The sequence below is a fragment of the Microcebus murinus genome, chromosome 1, assembly GCF_040939455.1.
Source record: "Microcebus murinus isolate Inina chromosome 1, M.murinus_Inina_mat1.0, whole genome shotgun sequence".
NCBI lineage: Eukaryota > Metazoa > Chordata > Mammalia > Primates > Cheirogaleidae > Microcebus > Microcebus murinus.
Genome location: NC_134104.1, coordinates 46,663,696 through 46,684,592, shown reverse-complemented (window position 1 = coordinate 46,684,592; position 20,897 = coordinate 46,663,696). Strand labels below are relative to the sequence as shown.

At 34.6% G+C, this 20,897-nt stretch overlaps 1 protein-coding gene across 8 annotated transcripts in view; it reads left to right on the top strand.

Moving 5' to 3' along the window:
• SENP7 (SUMO specific peptidase 7) overlaps positions 1 to 20,897 on the top strand; it is a 142,080-nt gene that overhangs the window by 114,163 nt on the left and 7,020 nt on the right. For 4 of the 8 annotated variants that reach the window (XM_012779684.3, XM_012779682.3, XM_012779678.3 and 1 more), the window contains 7 exons: positions 1,374 to 1,553; positions 3,152 to 3,414; positions 5,053 to 5,186; positions 9,185 to 9,301; positions 11,864 to 11,986; positions 19,812 to 19,904; positions 20,593 to 20,717. In XM_012779684.3, the coding sequence (XP_012635138.1) occupies positions 1,374 to 1,553; positions 3,152 to 3,414; positions 5,053 to 5,186; positions 9,185 to 9,301; positions 11,864 to 11,986; positions 19,812 to 19,904; positions 20,593 to 20,717 (1,035 nt within the window). Of the gene's footprint in view, positions 1 to 1,373; positions 1,554 to 3,151; positions 3,415 to 5,022; positions 5,187 to 9,184; positions 9,302 to 11,863; positions 11,987 to 19,811; positions 19,905 to 20,592; positions 20,718 to 20,897 lie in introns of all 8 variants that reach the window. The other 4 variants (XM_012779677.3, XM_076001219.1, XM_076001218.1 and 1 more) reach the window with 1 other exon arrangement.

Below are 20,897 nucleotides of genomic sequence, written 5' to 3'. Positions count from 1 at the left end.
AAAGAAATTAATTGGCCAACTGATATATATATATAAAAATTAGCCAGGCATGGTGGCGCATGCCTGTAGTCCCAGCTACTCGGGAGGCTGAGGCAGGAGGATCGCTTGAGCCCAGGAGTTTGAGGTTGCTGTGAGCTAGGCTGACGCCACGGCACTCACTCTAGCCTGGACAACAAAGTGAGACTCTGTCTCAAAAAAAAAAAAAAAAAAAAAAAAAAGAATAGAATGGCTGGCTTGGGAACATTAAGATGACTGGTTAATTGAGTATTTGAATACTCAATATAAAATGATTTTCATACTTTAATGTTCATATGAATCCTAGGGGTAGAGGTGGGCTGTTACATTGAGATTCTAATTCAGTAAATTTAGGGTGGGGCCTGATACTCTGCATTTCTAACAAACTTCCAGGTAACGCCAATGTTACAGTCTAAGGACCACACTTTGAATAGCAAAGTGCCAGGAGATAATGCAGGGAGGAGTACTGAGAGATTTGTTTCAAATAGGCACCTATCTTGGGCTTATCCTTAATTGATATTTGCATTCCTGGTTTAGCTGCTTCCTTTCTTAAAGTTGAACTAGATGATCTTCAGGACTTCTTTAAACCAGTTTTCTGTTTCTTTGAATTGAAAAAAAAAAAAAAGTTATCCTCAGAGGAGATTCCTTTATCTCACTAAGAGGGAGAAGGACTAATACTTTAGAATGATTACCCAGGAATTTTGAAAAATAAAACCTGTAAGAATTTTAAGAGAATGTCTTCTTAAACCATTTAGAACTTCATATTATTATTGAGAATCCTTTGATAGTGGTTTATCTGTATAGTGAAATGGAGATGTTTTGAGAGAAGAAAGATGGGCAGAAATTGGCTTATGATAGCATTTAGAGTCTTGGTTTATAGTATTGATCAAGATAAAAAAATGGAAATATATAATTTTCAAAAGGTATACTATACTTAATTTTGTGCATTGGTAGACTGTTTTTTCTTTTTGCTAATGATTTCAAAATTCCTAGTGAGAAATCTCTCTGGACAAGGTTTTTTATACTATGGATATTTAATCTCAAATTTATCTTTTCTGGATATAACTGAAATCATATAGTATGAGAGACTAAATCTCTAATTATCACTTAATAATAATAATTATTTAGCTCTTCCTAATTGTAATGTGATTTTTTTTTTTACTGTAATAATACTGCTTGAGGTATCTTAGCTAAGTTTATTGAAGTACACTGGAAATATATTTTTTAAAAAACTTTGCATATAATTCTTAAAATATATATATATTTTAAAAAATATAATGTATTAAGACGTGTCATATAGTGCTTAAGTGCTGTATTGTTAAATAGGTTAGTTTTTAAGTTGTTATCTTTTATTTCAGTGTCCCTGAATGAGGTTTCATTGCTAGTGGATACCACACATTTAAAGAGATTTGGGTTATGGAAAAGTATGGATGATGATCACAGTAAAAGGAGTCATGCAATCCTTTTCCTCTGGGTCTCTGCAAATTATCTTCAGGAAATTCAGGCCCAATTAGAAAACTCTACATTAAGCCAGCAGTGTGAGTATAAAATTATTTCCAAATTTCAGAAAAACCTCACAAGTGCAATACATAAAATAGTTTTCTTCTAAAATAATTTAATTACAATGTAATTACTTCAGTGAATTGAAATTAATTTCATTGAATTAGAAAAATTTTATCCCTTAAAATTATGTAAAATTTTATTTGCTTAAATAATTTCTCCTGATAATTTTATTCAACCAGGTGAAATTATCTTCTAAAATAAAAAGAAGACCTTAAAAAAATCTTAAATGTTGTTTACCTTGAAAATAAAAAGTTTCTATACTGTAAAAAAAAGGAATGCCTTATCTTTTAGTCAGTTGTCATCCTTGACTACCTTTCTTAGGAGTTTCTTGCCATTGTTTCATAATGAACTGTGACAGAGTTAGTTACTAACAAAGTTAAATAAAATACTTACAATACAAACTCTTACTTTCAACATTTTCTTTAGTTTCTAAAAAATATAATCCAGTTTACTTATATATCATTCCTTTGAGTTTGGGTTGAATAATTTTCTGTATATGCCCATAATACTTATCTACATAAATATGCATCTTAAAGTTTTCCCAACTTTGTTTAATTTCCAAATCCTAAAAGAATTTGGTTTAGAATTGGGTAAGTCAAATTAGTAAGGTTTTTTTCTCACCTCTTTTTTGAGACAAGGACTTGCTCTGTCTCCTCAGCTAGAGTGCAGTGGTGTCATCATAGCTCATGCAATCTCAAACTCCTGGGCTCAAGCTGTCTTTCTGCCTCAGCCCCATATAACTGGGCCTACAAGCACGTGCCACCACACCCGGCTGATTTTTCTATGTTTTGTACCGTTTGAGTCTCACTCTTGTGCATGCTGGTCTCTCTCTTGCTCAGAGTGATCTCTCACTCCTGGCCATCCTCCTGCCTCAGTCTCCCAAAGTGCTGTGATTATAGGCATGAGCAACTATGCCTGCTCCTTTCTCACCTCTTTGATCTCTCTGCCTTCTTCCTCCTACTCTCTTACACATTAAAAATGTTAGGTAATAACCTAAATTTTATACTTTTAAAATTAGTTATTTTCCTATCCTAATTATTTTCAATAGGAAAATTTATGATTAAATAATAAAGAAGTTGGGGAAAATATAAAGACTCATTTATAATCATTATGGGCAGAGATAATATCTTTTGAGACCAACACTGAAATGGTTGAGGAAAGAAAATGTAGGAGGTATTTAATTGGAATACTTTTTTAGTTGATAGATTTGATCAGTGAAGGAGGCTAGAGAAAAATAATTAATTGCTTAATTATAATTCATTCATTTGTTCATTTATACATTAATTAACAAATGTTTACTGGCACTTACTAAATGCCACGCATTGGAGATAATAGCAGTCAATATCATTGTGGAGTTTCCATTTTAGTGCAGTAGAACAGGAGTCTAAAAATTGCGAGTTTTAGTTCTAGGTTACTAATGGCCTATTTTGGGGTTTTAATTCACCTGGGTTTTTACCTAATGTACAAAATACTTTGGGTTATATACCAATCTTATTGTTATTAATAATTAAATTATTTTACTTATAATCCCCTTGGAAAAATACTATTGAAAAAAATTTTTTTTCTTTTATAGCAAAATTCAGTGAATTCATTTTCCTTGAGCTACACAATCCTATTTCACAAAGAGAAGAATTGAAATTGAAAGATATTATGACGGAAATAAGTACAACCAATGGAGAATTAGAGCTTTCTTATCCATTGTCTTGGGTTCAGGCACTTCCTTTGTTTCAGAACCTCTCTTCAAAAGAAAGTTCTTTTATTCATTACTACTGTGCTTCAGCTTGTTCTTTTCCTGGTGCTGCTACTGAAGAAATGAAGATGAAATCAATATCTCAGGTTAGCATATCATTAATATAATTAGCAAGGGGTGAGGAGATTCAGTAAAAATTCTTTCATTGATATTAGGCTGATTTCAAAATGTTATATTTTGTTAAAAGGGCATAGGATCTAACCTGAAATAACTCCCAGAGTCAAAGCTGGAACAGTTTGTTCAATAACATCAATAATGATAGAATGGGATTATAACCTAAGAATAAAATAAATATCTATGAGTCTATGCTGATATAAATTGATAACTGAGTTAATGAATGAATTAATAAATAATAAATGGTGGATAAGGGATAATTATTTCTTAGAAAAGAATCCAATTAATAAAGTAAAAGGAATAAGAGAAATATAAAACCACCACTAGGATATTGTATTTATGATTGTTGCAGATAAACTCCACTGATGGATGACAAATTAAATGGGTGAAAATTTAAGGAGAAAGAAGATATGTACATAATCTCAAAGTCTCTAGCCCAAAATATTTACTAACTACAAAAAGAAAAGTAGTAACTTTCAGCAGAGAAACCTGGCAGACATCTCTTTAACCAAGTGATCAAAATTAACATCACAAGTGATAAAACGTATCGACATAATGTATCCCCTCATATCATGCACTGAGAAGGGTACATCATTTCTGGTCTTCTTCCTGATAATGTATAATAACCTCAATCTAGTCGTGAGAAAAATGGGAGAAACCCATTGACAAAATAACTGACCAGTATTCTTCAGAAGTTGTGAAAGACAAGGAAAGCTGAGGAATTGTAAGATCCTGAAACAGAAGAAGGATATTAGTGGAAAAACTAATGAAATCAGATTAAAGTCTATAGTTTAGTTAATAGTATTATACCAATGTTAATTTGTTAGTTTTGATAATTATACTAAGGTTATATATGATAAAATTAGGGGAATCTGGGTGAGGTTTGTTTTTTGCAACTCTTCTATTAGTCTAAAATTATATTGAAAACAATAGTAAGTTTAAAATTCTATGTTTATTTTCATAGGAGTTTGGTAATATACATGTAGTTTGTATATCTCTACCAAATACATATAGAGAGCAAAGTGTTTATGTAGCATGTGCACACACACACACACACACACACAGGTTTGGTATGGGGCTAATCTTTTATTTAGAAGGCCTGTAGAAAGCCACATTAGTAAGATAAGACATAAGACTTCACCACTATCTTTATGTATAATGTTATAAAAATTTTGCATGCTAATTATATTGTATATACAAATTTATATATTACTTTTTGTTAAATAATAGAATATCAATTTATGTTACTATAAATTCAGTCTCTCTTAATTTTAAATTTTACTTTTTCCTGCTATTTGTCACTTGTTTTGATTATTTTGAACTGCAGAATTGTCAAATTCTTTTTTAATTATAGAGCTCATATCTGGAAGTAGCACTTCAAGTTAAATTTTGACCATTGTTTATATAGTATCTTTTGATGACAAGTATTATTTTTGGCGTGGTTATATCTTTATAGGAATTCCAAAGTATGGATATAACTCATATATAGGAATTTCTTTTAGTTACATTTTCTCTTACAGGTCTAGGTTTTGACTTTTCTCTTTTGAAAATTAATATGTTTGTATTTATGTATTTATAAGGAGATCTTTTTCCTTGCCACGTTCTGTCAGCCCTCAAATACAGATGCAGCCAAACCTACCTACACCTTCCTGCAGAAGCAAAGTAGTGGTTGCTATTCATTTTCTATTACATCTAATTCAGATGAAGAATGGCGAGAAGTCAGGCACACTGGACCTGTTCAGAAGTATGTACTATGTCATATCCTGTTTGTAATAGGTGGCATATTAGTAGTTTTTATTCATGTTGTTGCTTTTAAGTAGATTAACTTGTGAAATGTTTTGAGTTTTACTTTTATGCTGATGGTTAATAATGGGAATAATTTTTGGTTTTTGAATTTATGAGGAAGTTATACAATATATTTATGAAATGGATATATATGTATATGTATATATGTAGATATATATATATTGCTTTGTTAATTTGTTTTTATTTTTCATATATATAATGAATGTGATCTCCTGATTTTTATCTCATTTCCTCATCAACTCAATGATGCTAAAAATTACCCTCTCGTAATGGGTAGACTTAAATCTAATTCCTTAAATTAGAAGAATCAAACTATAGCCTGGTATTTCTGCTCTGTACTCTTGGGTTTTGGAATAGAGTGGAAGCTAATTCAGATGTATGCAGTTTCTGTAGCCTTTGGACATACATTTTTTTCATCGGCTATATTGTAATTTTTTATTACATTTACTTTTTAATGAATTTTCAACATAATACAAGTTCATTGTTGATAATACAGGAAAAGTATAATGGGAGAAACACTTATCCTCCAGTGCATTAAGAGATAACAGCCATTAGCATTGTAGGCTGTAAACCATCGTTTTCTATGCATGTACATACAATTTAAGGTACTTTAGAGTTGATCACAAGTTCCCTTTTAGAAGTTTCTTCTTTGTTTGTATTTTTCTTTTATATTTCTTCTCATGGTGGTAAGGCAGAATAGAGAGTCTGTACATTTGAGGATGATTTCTATACCTCCATGTGATTCTTCTCTGTTTTTTTACAAAGGCAGTTGAAAGCACAGGATAGGAAAATAGCCAATAAGAAAGAAACTATCATATTATTGTTAGGTCCCTAGCAAAGAGAGAGACATACATGAAACCTCATGTGTAGCTAAATGCTGTTTATTTTGAGCATCTGGGTGCTCAGATGGATGGAGGCAAAAAAGCGTCCACACTGAGAGAGGGGAAAGCTTTGGGTTTTATAGAGGGTTTCTCTGGGGGGAGTAAGTAAATGGACCAGAACAGCCACTGTTTTTTTTTTTTTTTTTTTTGAGACAGAGCCTCACTTTGTTGCCCAGGCTAGAGTGAGTGCCATGGCGTCAGCCCAGCTCACAGCAACCTCAAACTCCTGGGCTCAGGCGATCCTCCTGTCTCAGCCTCCCAAGTAGCTGGGACTACAGGCATGCGCCACCATGCCCAGTTTTTTGTATATATATTTTTAGTTGTCCAATTAATTTCTTTCTATTTTTAGTAGAGACGGGGTCTTGCTCAGGCTGGTTTTGAACTCCTGACCTCGAGCAATCCGCCCGCCTTGGCCTCCCAGAGTGCTAGGATTACAGGCATGAGCCACCGCGCCCGGCCAGAACAGCCACTTTTAATAAATCCTTTTTCAAACAACCAGCTCCTATGACCCCTGCCCCAGTCACATTCATCCTTCAGCTCCAGAGTTGTCCTTATCAGGAGAGATAGGGAAGGATAAACTTCATCCCAGTGGAGGTGGGGTGCAGAGGAAGGAATGCTGGCTGCAGCTGTCTGTTAGATTTACAATGTCCAGGACTCTCCAGACTCCTGAGGCTATTGTTTTACAAGTCTAAGTTTTCCATTAACCACATTCTGTCCTATACATACTTTTCAGGTTCCCACCTGGAACAAACCTAACAATTATCATTTAAAATATTTGGTTTTCTTGTTTGATTTAGGTGCCATGGTACCAAGATTAAATCAATTTGGATGATTCTTCTTTTCTTGAACCATTCTGGGGCAAGAAGTGTTAGGATGGAGTGCTGTTGCAGAGCTAGTACACGCAGGTTTTGAGAAAGATTTCTCCAAACAAAGTTTAAGATAGAAGACATTTATTTTACTTTTCCCAAGCAGAAAAGGGCCAACAAGGTGAAAGGAAGGAAGAGGAAAAGTGTATTGGAAGAGAGAATTAGATATCAGGCTTTTTATTAGGAATAGTAAAAAAATGATGAAGATGATGTATGATTGTAGCCAAATTAACAGGGTATTGTAAACACTGCATCTACTCCTTTTCTTAGCAGCAAGCCAATAACAGAAGCTGATAACAAGCCACAGGTTTATCACTGATGATTGTGGTCTGGTCATTGATTCTGCCCCTGGGACAGAGACTGAGGCCTATAATGGGCACCTCTTGCTTGACCATTCAGGAACTCCCCAAGGCTCTAAAACAAATTCTCAAAAGCAGTTTTGAAGTGAGAGATTTACATTTCCTTGCTGTGTGTTTAGGCACTTTTCAGATGTTGTGAAAACTAAGTCCCTGCAAGGTGCCTGTCAGCTGGTCAGCGAGGGAAAGAAAGAGCAGAGAGCAGGGAGAGAGCTCATGATTGATCCTTAGCTGTTATTTGGAAATAGTGGGATTAGGTATTTTCCTGTTATTTCAGCAAGGCCAATCCCTTTCAAGAAGTACATATTATACCTTTATTATTGACTACATTTGCTAATTGAGTACCACCCTATCTATTCCAAGATTATAGCCAGGAATTCACACTGGTCTTTGTTAGGGTGGAAAACTTAGTAGATATTCATGGTGCAGGTGGAGAAAAATTTCTCATGCAGAGATTAGGATGTATATAATATGTATGTAAAAAAGTTTATTTTATCTTCTTAGAAGGACAGAGAGAATGAGAGAATAAGAGAGAGAGGAGAGTGAGAGCAGGATGTGGCATGGTATCCTGAAGAAAGAGAAGGGGGGTGCCAGCACTGAGGCCAAGTGGCTTGCTGATTTTATGGGGACAAAGAGGAAAAAAATAATGATTGCTGTGAGAAACTGCTGCATTTGCTCCTTTCTTTATTCTTGGAGGCAAGATGATAATGTTAATACAAGCTGTTATGGAGTAATTAGCAGGAGGCAGCTGTGAGACATCAGGTTGTCTATCTTTCTTATTTTCTCTGCTCCTAGAGACTTGATTATCTCTGAAATGTAGTCAGGTTTATTGCAGGGGATGTGATTTTGCCCCTGAGATATGGTTTTGGGCAGGAAACTAAGGCCTGGAGTTGGTCCCCCTGCTGTCCTCTCAGAACTCCTCAGGAAATTCTAAAAGGGTAGTAAGCTGGTGAATGTAGAAAAAAAGATTTACATTTCCTTTTTGTTTATTGGGCTCTTTTTAGATGTTGTGAGAATGCAACCGTGCAGGGTGCGTGGCAGCTGGTCAACTAGAGGGAGAGAGAGCAGGGAAAGAGCTCATGATTTATCTTTAGTTGTTATTAGGAAATTATAGGATTAGATATTTTCCTGTTATTTCAATAAGCCGCTCTTTCAGTCTCATTTCTAAGCTTTAAGAGAGTGCCAGAAGAAAGATGCCTAATTTGTTGTCACCTGTTCTCTACTACTTTCTAGTTGTGATGTAATTATTCATTTCCTTTATGTTCTCTTAAGTCTTACATTACAAGCACTTTCTTAAACTTAACCTCGTAAGCTCCCATGTTATTTCTTTATTGCCCAGCTGCTGGTATAGACTAGACACCAGGAGGAGAGCATAGTTAGTGACTGCAGGCTTTTTTGAATGGAAAGGGACTAGTCTTGAGGATTCAAACCTAGAATTAGAAATCGAAGTATAGGAAAATCTATTTTATTACATCAGTTGTTAAAAGTTAAAAATTGTGCAGAAGACAGACATCTTCAATGGTATTATAACTGATTGTGAGATAAAACCTATTGATTAGACAATATTGAGACTAATACTGAGATAGTAGTCTATTGAGACTAACCAACATGGGAAGAATTGGAAAGGAGAAGATGAGACTTAATGAGAATATCATTAATAGCTTGTGAAAATAAAGGAAGGAAAATATAATTGTTTGTGTCCTGTCGAATACTTTCAACCTACAGATTTTAGTCATAGAATACTACTGGTCTGTTATTATTTCATATAAGAAATCTCTTAGGTATCTAGAATTTTCCATACCAATATTTTAAACTTTATTTTCATATTTTAAGGTTAATTGTATATCCTCCACCACCTACCAAGGGGGGATTAGGAGTAACTAATGAAGATCTGGAGTGTTTAGAAGAAGGAGAGTTTCTTAATGATGTAATCATTGATTTTTACCTTAAGTAAGTACAATGATAAATGGTTATTCTCATTTTTTTTTTCAGGTTTTACTGAGAAACTTAACATAAATGTCTTTTTCTCTGAGTTATTTTAACTCCAGCAAAAATAACCTGCCTAGATTTCAGATCTGGAAAATATTTGCCTATCAAGGTTTTCTAGAATTGACTAAATCAGTTCATTCTTTTACTTCTCATAGATACTTCTAATATATACTTAAAGAAAGCTACTGCCTTTTTGTTTGATTTTGTTTTTGTTTGTTGGGGTTTTTTTTTGTTTTATTTTTAAGACAGAGTCTCACTCTGTTGCCTGAGTAGAATGCAGTGGCATCGTCATAGCTCACTGCAACCTCAAATGACTGCACTCAAGCAATTCAGCCTTCCCAGTATCTGGGATTATAGGCACATGCTACCATGCCTGGCTATTTTTTCTAGAGGCAGGGTCTCTCTCTTGCTCAAGCTGATCTCGAACTCCTAACCTCAAGTGATCTTCCTGCCTCGGCCTCCTAGAGTGTTAGGATTACAGGCATGAGCCACTGTGCCTGACCTATATGTTGGTTTTTGATTTATACTTCTTTAACTACTATATTATTGTACAAATCACTTTGTATAATTACAATTACAAATCACTTGGGGGGAACCAAAAAGAAGCAGTTCTATGCAGTTTCCTCTTGTATCTTTAAGCACCATGAAAGTTAACTGTCATTTTAAAAACGCATGTCACTATTCCTTTAATTTTTTTTTTAAACTTTTTTTTTTTTTTTTTAAATTGAGACAGAGTCTCACTTTGTTGTCCAGGCTAGAGTGAGTGCCGTGGCGTCAACCTAGCTCACAGCAACCTCAGTCTCCTGGGCTTGAGTGATCCTTCTGCCTCAGCCTCCCGAGTAGCTGGGACTACAGGCATGCGCCACCATGCCCGGCTAATTTTTTTTTTTATATATATATCAGTTGGCCAATTAATTTCTTTCTATTTATAGTAGAGACGGGGTCTCGCTCTTGCTCAGGCTGGTTTTGAACTCCTGACCTTGAGCAATCCGCCCGCCTCGGCCTCCCAAGAGCTAGGATTACAGGCGTGAGCCACAGCGCCCGGCCTTTTTAAACTTTTGTATTGTCAAAGATGAAGGAATAGATATAAAAGCTTTTAAAACTTTTATGCAAAGGAAATTTGTTTCCGGCCCTCATTTTGTACTGTATCCCTAGACCTAAATTTCCAATATTTGATTGAGATATTTTTCTGATTATTTCACAGATCTCTCTCCAACCAAACCTACTGTTATATGGTCTTACCTAATTACTTATAATACTATCTTTATTCCAGTGCTCCAGGGTCACAATTTCACATTATCATTTATATTTACAGATATTTTATATTTAATATCTAGAAATTCATTTGTGTTTTAAAAAATATCTTCCATGTTTCTGATTTTTTGAATATATGGAACAGTTATAATAACTGTCTTAGGTTCTTTTATGTTTATCTAACATCTATGTCAGTGCTGGATTGGTTTCAGTTGACTGATTTTTATCTTCATTATGAGTCTTTCTTTGCTTCTTTAGATGTCTGGTAATTTTTTACTGGGTGCTGGGTATTTTTGTACTCCTGTTAAGTATGCTTGAATTTTGTTCTGGGACACAGTTAAATTATTTGGAAACAGTTTGATGCATTTAAGATTTGCCATTAATTGATCCCCGCCTACTGCAGAAAGACCCTTCTGAGTATTTTACCCACTGCCTCATGAGATTTTTCAGTCTGGCTAGTAGCAACAGACACCATTCCTGGTCTGCATGAATGCTCAGTACCATTCTCTCTAATCCTTTTGGATAGTTCTTTCCCCAGAGCTTGGGTACTTTCCTTACATACATGCAGTGATCAATACTCTGCTAACTTCTTGAGGAGGATTCTGTGCAGCTATCTGGAATTCTTTCTCCCACACAGCTCTTTCCTTTTCAGTATTCTGATCTGCAAACTCTAGCTACTCAGTTCTTAAAAAACAATTGCAAAGGCATTTTCAAATCTGCATAAACTATTAAGAATAACAGAGTTTTCTAATTATGAAAGGTTTAATCATTATGTGATTGATTTATAAGCTTGTATGGAAGAATTGTTTTAGTATAGAAGTGAAATATGGATTTAGAGATCAGTCATATCTCAATTATTAAAATTTTTCTAGATTTAGAAATGTCATAGTTTCAGATTTATACTTTATCATGTGATTATTTGATTAATATTTTCTTCTAACCTCACTCCTCTACATTGTAAGCTCTATGGGGGCAGGTACTTTATTTTTCTCCTCTTATTTTGTGTTTTTGATGTAAACATGATGTTTGTTACATGTTAGGAATTTGATAAATATTAAATAAATGAATAAGTGAGCAATTTCTGCTTTAAATGATCTTGATAGAAGGTGAAGTAACTAAAGACCAAATTGGAAGCTGAAGTCAAAAGAAACTGCAATATTGCTTTGAAATCTAATTGTATATAAAAATGAAGATTTCAGAACATATAATTGTGGGAAGACCAGGTAAAATCTATACATAATTTACTTTTGTGGTGTTACTGCTTTACAGGTATCTTATATTGGAGAAGGCATCAGATGAACTTGTTGAACGAAGTCACATTTTTAGTAGCTTTTTCTATAAATGCTTGACAAGAAAGGAAAATAATTTAACAGAAGATAATCCAAATCTTTCGTAAGTTAATCCTCTAATGTACTTAAGTTTTAAGAGAAAGTATACTATTTTGATGCTCCTGATGAAGTAGCTTCTTAATGGTATTTCCTAGAATGGGCAGAATTACTATTTGTGCAGGTCCTGGGTCTGTTTGCCATGAGAGCCATTTCTCATCCTTCCATTCTTCTGCTCCCTGTGACAGGGAGGCTGACACTGGCAGGCTGCATTTCCACTTGCATGTCCTTGAGGAATAATGGAAGTTGGAGGGCAAGGAAGACAGAAGCCAGGGTACTTTTTCCTTATCCTCTTTGCCTTGGACAGTGATTCTGGTAGTAGCTGTATTTCCTCTGTGGGTCTGTCTCTCACTGGACAGACCTGTTAGAGCTCCAGTTTCCGTCTGGAGGTCCTGCTTCTTCCTGTTGACCTCTACCCTAGGAGGATAGCAGTTTCCTAGAATGCTGATCTTTGGTTGCCTCACTGTCTCACTGTCCACTTTTTTGGCTTTGTACTTTTTCTGTCATTTCTGTAGCCAGTTCCCTATATTACATTCTATCTGTTATAACTATATAGGGTTGTTTTGGTTTTCCTGGTTAGATACTCACCAACATACTTTTATTTAGTTAAACTGATGTAACATTATGTCAAATACCATATTTGTTTACTCAATTTAGCTGAATTTTTGCTCAAGTATTTTTTTTATGTCTTTATTTTTTTGGAGACAGGGTCTCACTATGTTGCCCAGGCTGGCCTCAAACTCCTGGCCTCAAGTGATCCTCTCACCTCAGCCTCCCAAGTAGGTGGGACTACAGCTGTGCACCACAGCACCCTGCTCCCAAGTATTTTTTTTTTTTTTTTTTTGAGACAGAGTCTCGCTTTGTTGCCCAGGCTAGAGTGAGTGCCGTGGCGTCAGCCTAGCTCACAGCAACCTCAAACTCCTGGCTCAAGCAATCCTTCTGCCTCAGCCTCCCGAGTAGCTGGGACTACAGGCATGCGCCACCATGCCCAGCTAATTTTTTTATATATATATATTAGTTGGCCAATTAATTTCTTTCTATTTTTATAGTAGAGACGGGGTCTCGCTCTTGTTCAGGCTGGTTTCGAACTCCTGACCTCGAGCAATCCGCCCGCCTTGGCCTCCCAGAGAGCTAGGATTACAGGCGTGAGCCACCACGCCCGGCCAAGTATTTTTTGATTAATGCTAAAATCTATGGAGCAGTGGATAGGGATAGGCAAAAAGGAGAAAGGAGATACTACTTTTTGGTGTAACATTTCACTCCTTTCCCCAAGGCCTAGTATTATAATCTATTTGAGTAGACTCATGATAAAATTAAGGGTTTTTATTTTTTAAAAGTTAGTGTAAACATTTGTATATACTACTTTAAAATTTATAAGGCACACACTTATGTACATTATTTCAATTTTTTCTCTCATAGCAGTGCTTTTAGATATATAGGGCATATAAATTATATTCTAGTTTTTCAGATGAGGAAGGAGTCTCATAAAGATTAAAAATTTTGACTAAGGACAGATAGCTAATAGGTGGCAGAACTTAATACTTAAATCCTTTGAATGTACTTAAGTCCTTACCTTTTAACCCGTTAGTCCAAAGTTGTCATTGTACTAGACTGCCTTAAAAAATGGTTATGACAGTTTGTTTTATCTCATTAAAGCAATAGAAATAATAAACATGTAAGAACATGATTAAATAGATAAACTGCTTGAATTGTTGTATTGTTGGAGAAAGAGGGTAGACATAGGGAGACTATTAATATTTATTGAGTGCCTGCTTGGAACTAAGACAGTGAACATGAAATTATTTACTTCTAAAATATTCTTGTGAGATTAAGTGTCATTGTCTTTTATTAATTGAAGTTTAAAGAAGTTATATACATTTTCCAAAGTTGGGTATAGCTTTCTAGTTTCAAAGTTCAATTCTATCTGTTGTTTGTAGTATTGTGACTATACAATTTATGGTCTAAATTGGAACACTTGTGAGAATAACAGGAGATTCTATTAATGGTTACACTGAGCAACTAGTATATATACTGGGATATATAGTCAACTATATTTTGAGTGTCTTTATAGGTTTAGAATTTGTGCTGATGAACAAGGCCTATCAGGATCAATTAAGGAGAAAAATCACAATTTGAAAATATTCCTGATAATCAGGGTTATTAGAGAGGAAGTTATATGGAAGGTGGAGATTGATTAAGTAAATTTGATACTTAACATTTCTGATGCCCTCCTGTTCTATTTTATGTATACAGAAATTAATAGTTGATATCATGCAGTTAATCCCATATTTTAAGATGATTTAAGATGATTCAATGTACAGATTATGTATTTGGTATACCCACCTTCAAACTAAGGAAATAAAAGTAGATAGATTCTGCTGTATATTAGGTTTTTTAAAAATTAAATATTTTATACCTGATTATGTATAAAAGTAATAAATACAAAGGTACATGAGCAGCATAGTCTAGGGTACCCTTACTAATGCTTGATCTCATAAACACACACTCACATATACACATGTTAAATTGTGTGAATGCTAATGTATACTTGACAGATCAAGCATTGGTATTCACACAGTCTGGTATATCAGACTAAGCATTAATAGTTACACAAAGATTTTCAAGAGAAGACAGACTAATGGCCAAGAAACATGAAAAAATGCTCAACATTTCTACTCATCAGGGAAATGCAAATCAAAACCACAATGAGATATCACTTATCCCCAGTGAGAATGGCCTTTATCAAAAAGTCCCAAAACAATAAATGTTGGTATGGATATGGAGAGATAGGAACGCTCATACACTGCTGGTGGGACTGTAAACAAGTACCACCTCTGTGGAAGGCAATACGTAGATACCTCAAAGAGCTACAAGTACAAATACCAATTGATCCAGCAATCCCATTACCGGGCATCTACCCAAAGGAAAAAAAGACATTCTATAAAAAAGACATCTGCACTTGGATGTTCATAGCAGCACAATTCACGATTGCAAAGATGTGGAAACAACACAAGTGCCCATCAATACATGAATGGATTAATAAAATGTGGTATATTTATACCACAGAGTTCTACTGAGCCACAGAAAACAAAGGTGATCTAGCACCTCTTTTATTATCCTGGATAGAGCTGGAGCCCATTCTACTAAGTGAAATATCAAAAGAATAGAAAAATAAGCATGACATGTACTCACCATCAAATTGGTATTAACCGATCAACACTTAAGTGCACCTGTAGTAGTAACATTCATCCGGTGTTGGGCAGATGGGAGGGGGGAGGAAGGGATGGATATATTCACACCTAATGGGTGCAGTGCGCACCATCTGGGGGATGGACACACTTGAAGCTCTGACTTGGGCGGGGCAAAGGCAATATATGTAACCTAAACATTTGTACCCCTGTAATATCATGAAATTAAAAAAAATATACAAAGATTACACAAACCCTACAAATCAGGAAAAAGAAAAGATAAAAAGATAATCCGGAAGCAGAGTGGCAAGAGATAGAAATTTTAATGGCCAATAAATTGACAACAAAAGGCTCAAACCACTAGTATTAGGAAACTGCAGACTAAATGATTTTGAAACTCCTTGCCATAGTTTATGAGATCCTGCAAGATCTTTCCATCACTCTAAACTCATCTCACAACATTTACCACACTTCAGGTCAACCTTCCTCTTTTCAGTTTTCAAATATGCTAAGCTCTTCCCTATTTTCTGCCTGAAGCTTCTTCTCCTGGCACTTTTTATTTTTGTCTCACAATATGATCATTAATCATTTTGTTTGCTTATTTTATGTTTCGCATCCTAAGCTCCATGAAGTCAGGGACCTCCTCTGTCTCATTTTCACTGTATCCCCAGTGCCTTGCCCAGTGCTTGGAACATACTATTAATGGAAACTCAAAATAAAATATAATAAGAGTGCCTATTATTGAATACTGAGAGAACTGTTAGACATTTAATTGGAATTTCCTATATAGTTAGCAACTTGAGACTAAGAGATCATGTGTGACTCTCATATTCTCTCCTATCCTTCCCATCCCCTTTCTATGTCTATTATATTCCTAATCAGATAAGGTTAGCATAATCAGGAGGTCTGTCAAACACCAACATTATAAAACAAAGAAAACCAGTTGTCTCTCCTTAAGTTTTCCAAATGGAAAACAAATTAACAGACTATGCACTAGTTGAAAGTAATTGTTTATAATAATTATAATGGTTGGATTCTTCTGAAATGAGAAAATTCAATAAACATGCAACTCCTGATTATTTATGTAGTTAATCTTCCACATAGTGTCTAATCCCTGTCACAACTTTTAGCTCATTCTGGATCCTATCTTATACCTAATGTTTACACCATGTGGTTTTGGTTAGATATTCAGATGCACAAGGATGAGGCAAAGATGTCAGTTTCCTACATTACTTGGTAATAAGTGTTTAAGAGCTTAATGGTTTGTTTTTTCCTCTGCATGAAGAGTTCTTTCTAAGGGAATGAGCCAGAAGTCACACACTACTTCCTTTATGCCCCCATTAAATGCCATTTTTTTCCTAAGACTATTTTTTTAGGTGTTATCCTTCAGAAATGAACTAAGTCTTTTCTTTGACATCCAACTTTGTTTGATATCGTCTCTCCTTAACTCCCCTGATTAAAGAAAAGAAACTAGTATTTCTATATGTGCATGCCAATCCTGAGAAAAGAAACTGGTGTTTGTGTATGTGCATGCTAACCCTGTTCTAAGTGGTTATCTTAGATACTTTAATATAATTCTTTTGTATCCCTTATAACACTTACATTTTAGTTATTTGTTATACTTTTTTTCTGCCCTCATTAGATTATGATTTCTTTTAGGTCAGTGTAGATAATTTTCTTTATTTGTTCTTAGGACCTTAATAAATATTTGTTGATGAAATAAAAGGAAAGATGGATGAATGGTGGGCACACTTAACTACATTGTGCTATACTTTTCTTATGTATGAAAGGAAGGGAGATGAGTTTCATTTTTTAAAATCTAAGCATACTTTGATAGGGATTACATTAATTCTGTAGATTGCTCTAGGTAGTATGGACATTTTAACAATGTTGATTCTACCAATCCATGAACAAGGTAGATTTTTCCATCTGTTTACATTTTCTACAATTTCTTTTCTTAGTGTTTCATAGTTCTCCCTGTATATGTCTCTCACCTCTTTTGTTAAATGTATACTGAGATATTTGATTTTCTTTGAGGCTGTCATAAAAGGTACTACATTTTTTATTAGAATTTCGGCTTGACTGTTATTGGCGTATAAGAATGTCTCTGATTTGTGTGTAATTAATTTTGTATCTGAAGACTTTATTGAATTGATTTATCAATTCCAGGAATCTCTTGTTTGAATCTTTGGGGTTTTCTAGATATCATATCATATCATATCATATCATATCATATCATATCATATCATATCATATCAATGTCATATCAGATCAGCAAAGAGAGAGTTTGATCTCTTCTGCCCCCATTTGAATGCCCTTAAATCATTCTTCACAGATCTAGAAAAAATAATTCTATGCTTTGTATGGAACCAGAGAAGACTTTATATAGCCAAAGCAATTTTAAGCAAAAACAACAAACTGGGAGGTATGAGTCTACTAGACTTCAAGCTGTACTACAAGGCTGTAGTAACGAAAACAGCATGGTATTGGCACAAGAATAGAGACATAGACCTTAGGAACAGGACTGAGAATCCAGAGATGAAAACATCTGCATATTGTCATCTAATTCTTTGACAAAGCAGACAAAAATATACACTGGGGAAAGAACCCCTTTTCAATAAATGGTGCTGGGAAAACTGGATAGCTACACACAGAAGATTGAAACTGGATCCCCACCTCTCACTTCTTACAAAAATCAATTCAAGATGATAACAGACTTAAACCTAAGGCATGAAACCTTAAGAATCCTAGAAGAAAATGTAGGGAAGACTCTTTCAGACATTGGCCAAGGTAAAGAGTTTATGAAGAAGACCCCCCAAAGCAATCACAGCAGCAACAAAAATAAATAAACGGGGCCTGATCAAATTAAAAAGCTTCTATACAGCCAAGGAAACCTACAGAATGGGAGAAAATATTTGCTCTCCACATATCCGATACAGGGCTGGTAACAAGAATCTATCTAGAACTTAAAAAAAGTCAACAAGAAAAAATCAAACAATCCTATCAATAAATGGGCAAAGGACATGAACAGAAACTTTTCAAAAGAAGACAGAATAATGGACAGCAAACATATAAAAAAAATGTTCAACATCTCTAATCATTAGGGAAATGCAAATCAAAACCATAATGAGATATCACCTAACCCACAATGAGATATCACCTAATTTTTTGATTGGCCTTTATCAAAAAATAAAGCACCAAAATAAAGCACCAAAGGAACAAATACTGGTGAGAATGGACAGAGATAGGAACACTCTTACACTGCTGATGGGACTGCAAATTAGTACAACCTCTGTGGAAAAGAATTTGGAGATACCTGAAAGAGCTACAAATAGAACTACCATTTGATCTAGCCATAAAACTGTTAGGCAAAGGAACAAAAGTCATTCTGTAATAAAGACATCTGTACTCAAATGTATATGGCAGCACAATTCACTATATCAAGGATGTGGAAACAACTCAAGTGCTCTTCAATCCATGAGTGGATTAATAAAATATGGTATATGTATACAATGGAATACTACTTAATTATAAAAAACAACAGTGATCTAGTACCTCTGACATTTTCCTGGATAGAGCTTGAGTCCATCCTCCAAAGTGAGGTATCACAAGAATGGAAGAATAGGCACCACTTGTACTCGCCGTCAAACTGGCACTGACTGATCAACACTAAGGTGCTCACAGAGTAGTAATATTCATTGGGGGTGGGGGTTGAGAGTGGGTAAACTCACAACTAATGGACACGGTTAGCGTTGTAGCAGGGGAAAGGGCACATCTCAAATCATGGTTGGGATGTGGCATAGTTATAACATGTAGCCAAAATGTTTGTACCCCATAATTTCCTGAAATGATAAAATAAAATAAAATCTAAGCATAAAAGCCTCATTTCTTCTCCTCCATTAAGTTTTTTTTTTTTTTTTATATATATTTTTTTTGAGACAGAGTCTCACTCTGTTGCCCAGGCTAGAGTGAGTGCCATGGCGTCAGCCTGACTCACAGCAACCTCAATCTCCGGGGCTCAGCGATCCTACTGCCTCAGCCTCCCGAGTAGCTGGGACTACAGGCATGTGCCACCATGCCCGGCTAATTTTTTGTATATATATATTTTAGTTGGTCAATTAATTTATTTCTATTTTTGGTAGAGACGGGGTCTCGCTCAGGCTGGTTTCGAACTCCTGACCTTGAGCAATCCGCCCGCCTCGGCCTCCCAAAGTGCTAGGATTATAGGCGTGAGCCACCACGCCCGGCCTCCATTAAGTTTTAAAACATTTCTCATCACAGATATAACATTTGGATAATTCTGTTAAGGTTTAATGATAATGTTGTATATCAGGTTCAGATGTAGCTAAGCAGAATAAATAAGTTTAACTGTGTTTATATTCATTTGGTGAGCCACTTTTAGAATCCATAAAACATTCAATAAATCACTTTCTTTATTTTGTCCATTTCATTATTGTTTATAGTGATTAAATTTAAGAACAACCAGGAGTTAATAAAAGGGAATATATTTATAGTGTGTTAAATAGTATTTAGGTGGGTAAATAAACTAAACCTAACATTTTTCAGTATATAAAAATGGCTCTTGAATTCCTTATTGTAAATTAAAAAATGTTAATATATCAAATCTATCTTTCATTGTCCCAGAATGGCACAGAGAAGACATAAAAGAGTAAGAACCTGGACTCGTCACATAAACATTTTTAATAAAGATTACATCTTTGTACCTGTAAATGAATCGTGAGTATTTTAGATTATTTAAAAACAAATTGAGAGAGTTCAGAAAAAAAAAAAATTGTGTAGTGTTTTTAGATGAATAATCAGTAGAAATTATGGATACGTAAGTCCCAGGTATTATTTTAAATTTTTTTCTATAAAAGTAGCTAAGACAAAAAAAAAAAAAGTAGCTAAAACAGTGAATTACTTATCTTGGATTTTGACTTGACAATGGCTATGTGGTTCATATAGTGAAAAAACCAAAAGGACAAATGATCACAAGACTATAATGACTAAAACATTGAATTTTTTTTTTGATTCAAGAAAAGATTTTCTAAATAAAAAAAATCAAAATATTTTAAGGTGAATTTTTAAATACTTAAGAGAACAAACTCTTTAAGTACTAGTGCAAAAAAGGTGAGGCTATGAGTTTATTTATTAAAGCAGATCCTCAAGGAGAAACACTGATTGCATATGCAAGTAAATAAGTTTGAGTTATTCAGATGTTACCCTAAGTAGTGTTACTTATGCCTTGGTAACTTTGGATATTTAATTAGTTTTGGAATATATGCTCTACATTATAGTCACAAATTATGATGGACAATTTCAAAATTAATATGAAGTTTGTCATACCCACTTTCTCAGCTCTAGAATGTATTCTTCTACATTGTTTAGACTGCATGTTATTAAGATTGTAGTTCTTTTTCAACAGGTCTCACTGGTATCTTGCAGTCATTTGTTTTCCGTGGTTAGAAGAAGCCGTGTATGAAGATTTTCCACAAACTATTTCTCAGCAGTCCCAGGCTCAGCAGTCCCAACATGACAACAAAACAATAGGTGACATCCTTAATGTAGATGGCGTTTTTAATAATGATGAATATTATTAATATAATGGTTATAGGAACAATATGAAGTTAAAGGTAATATAGTTATTTGTTACCATTAAACGTACTAGAAGACAGAAAAAAAGTCTGAAATTTTCATGATAAACACCCAATTGTATGTAAGAGAAATTGT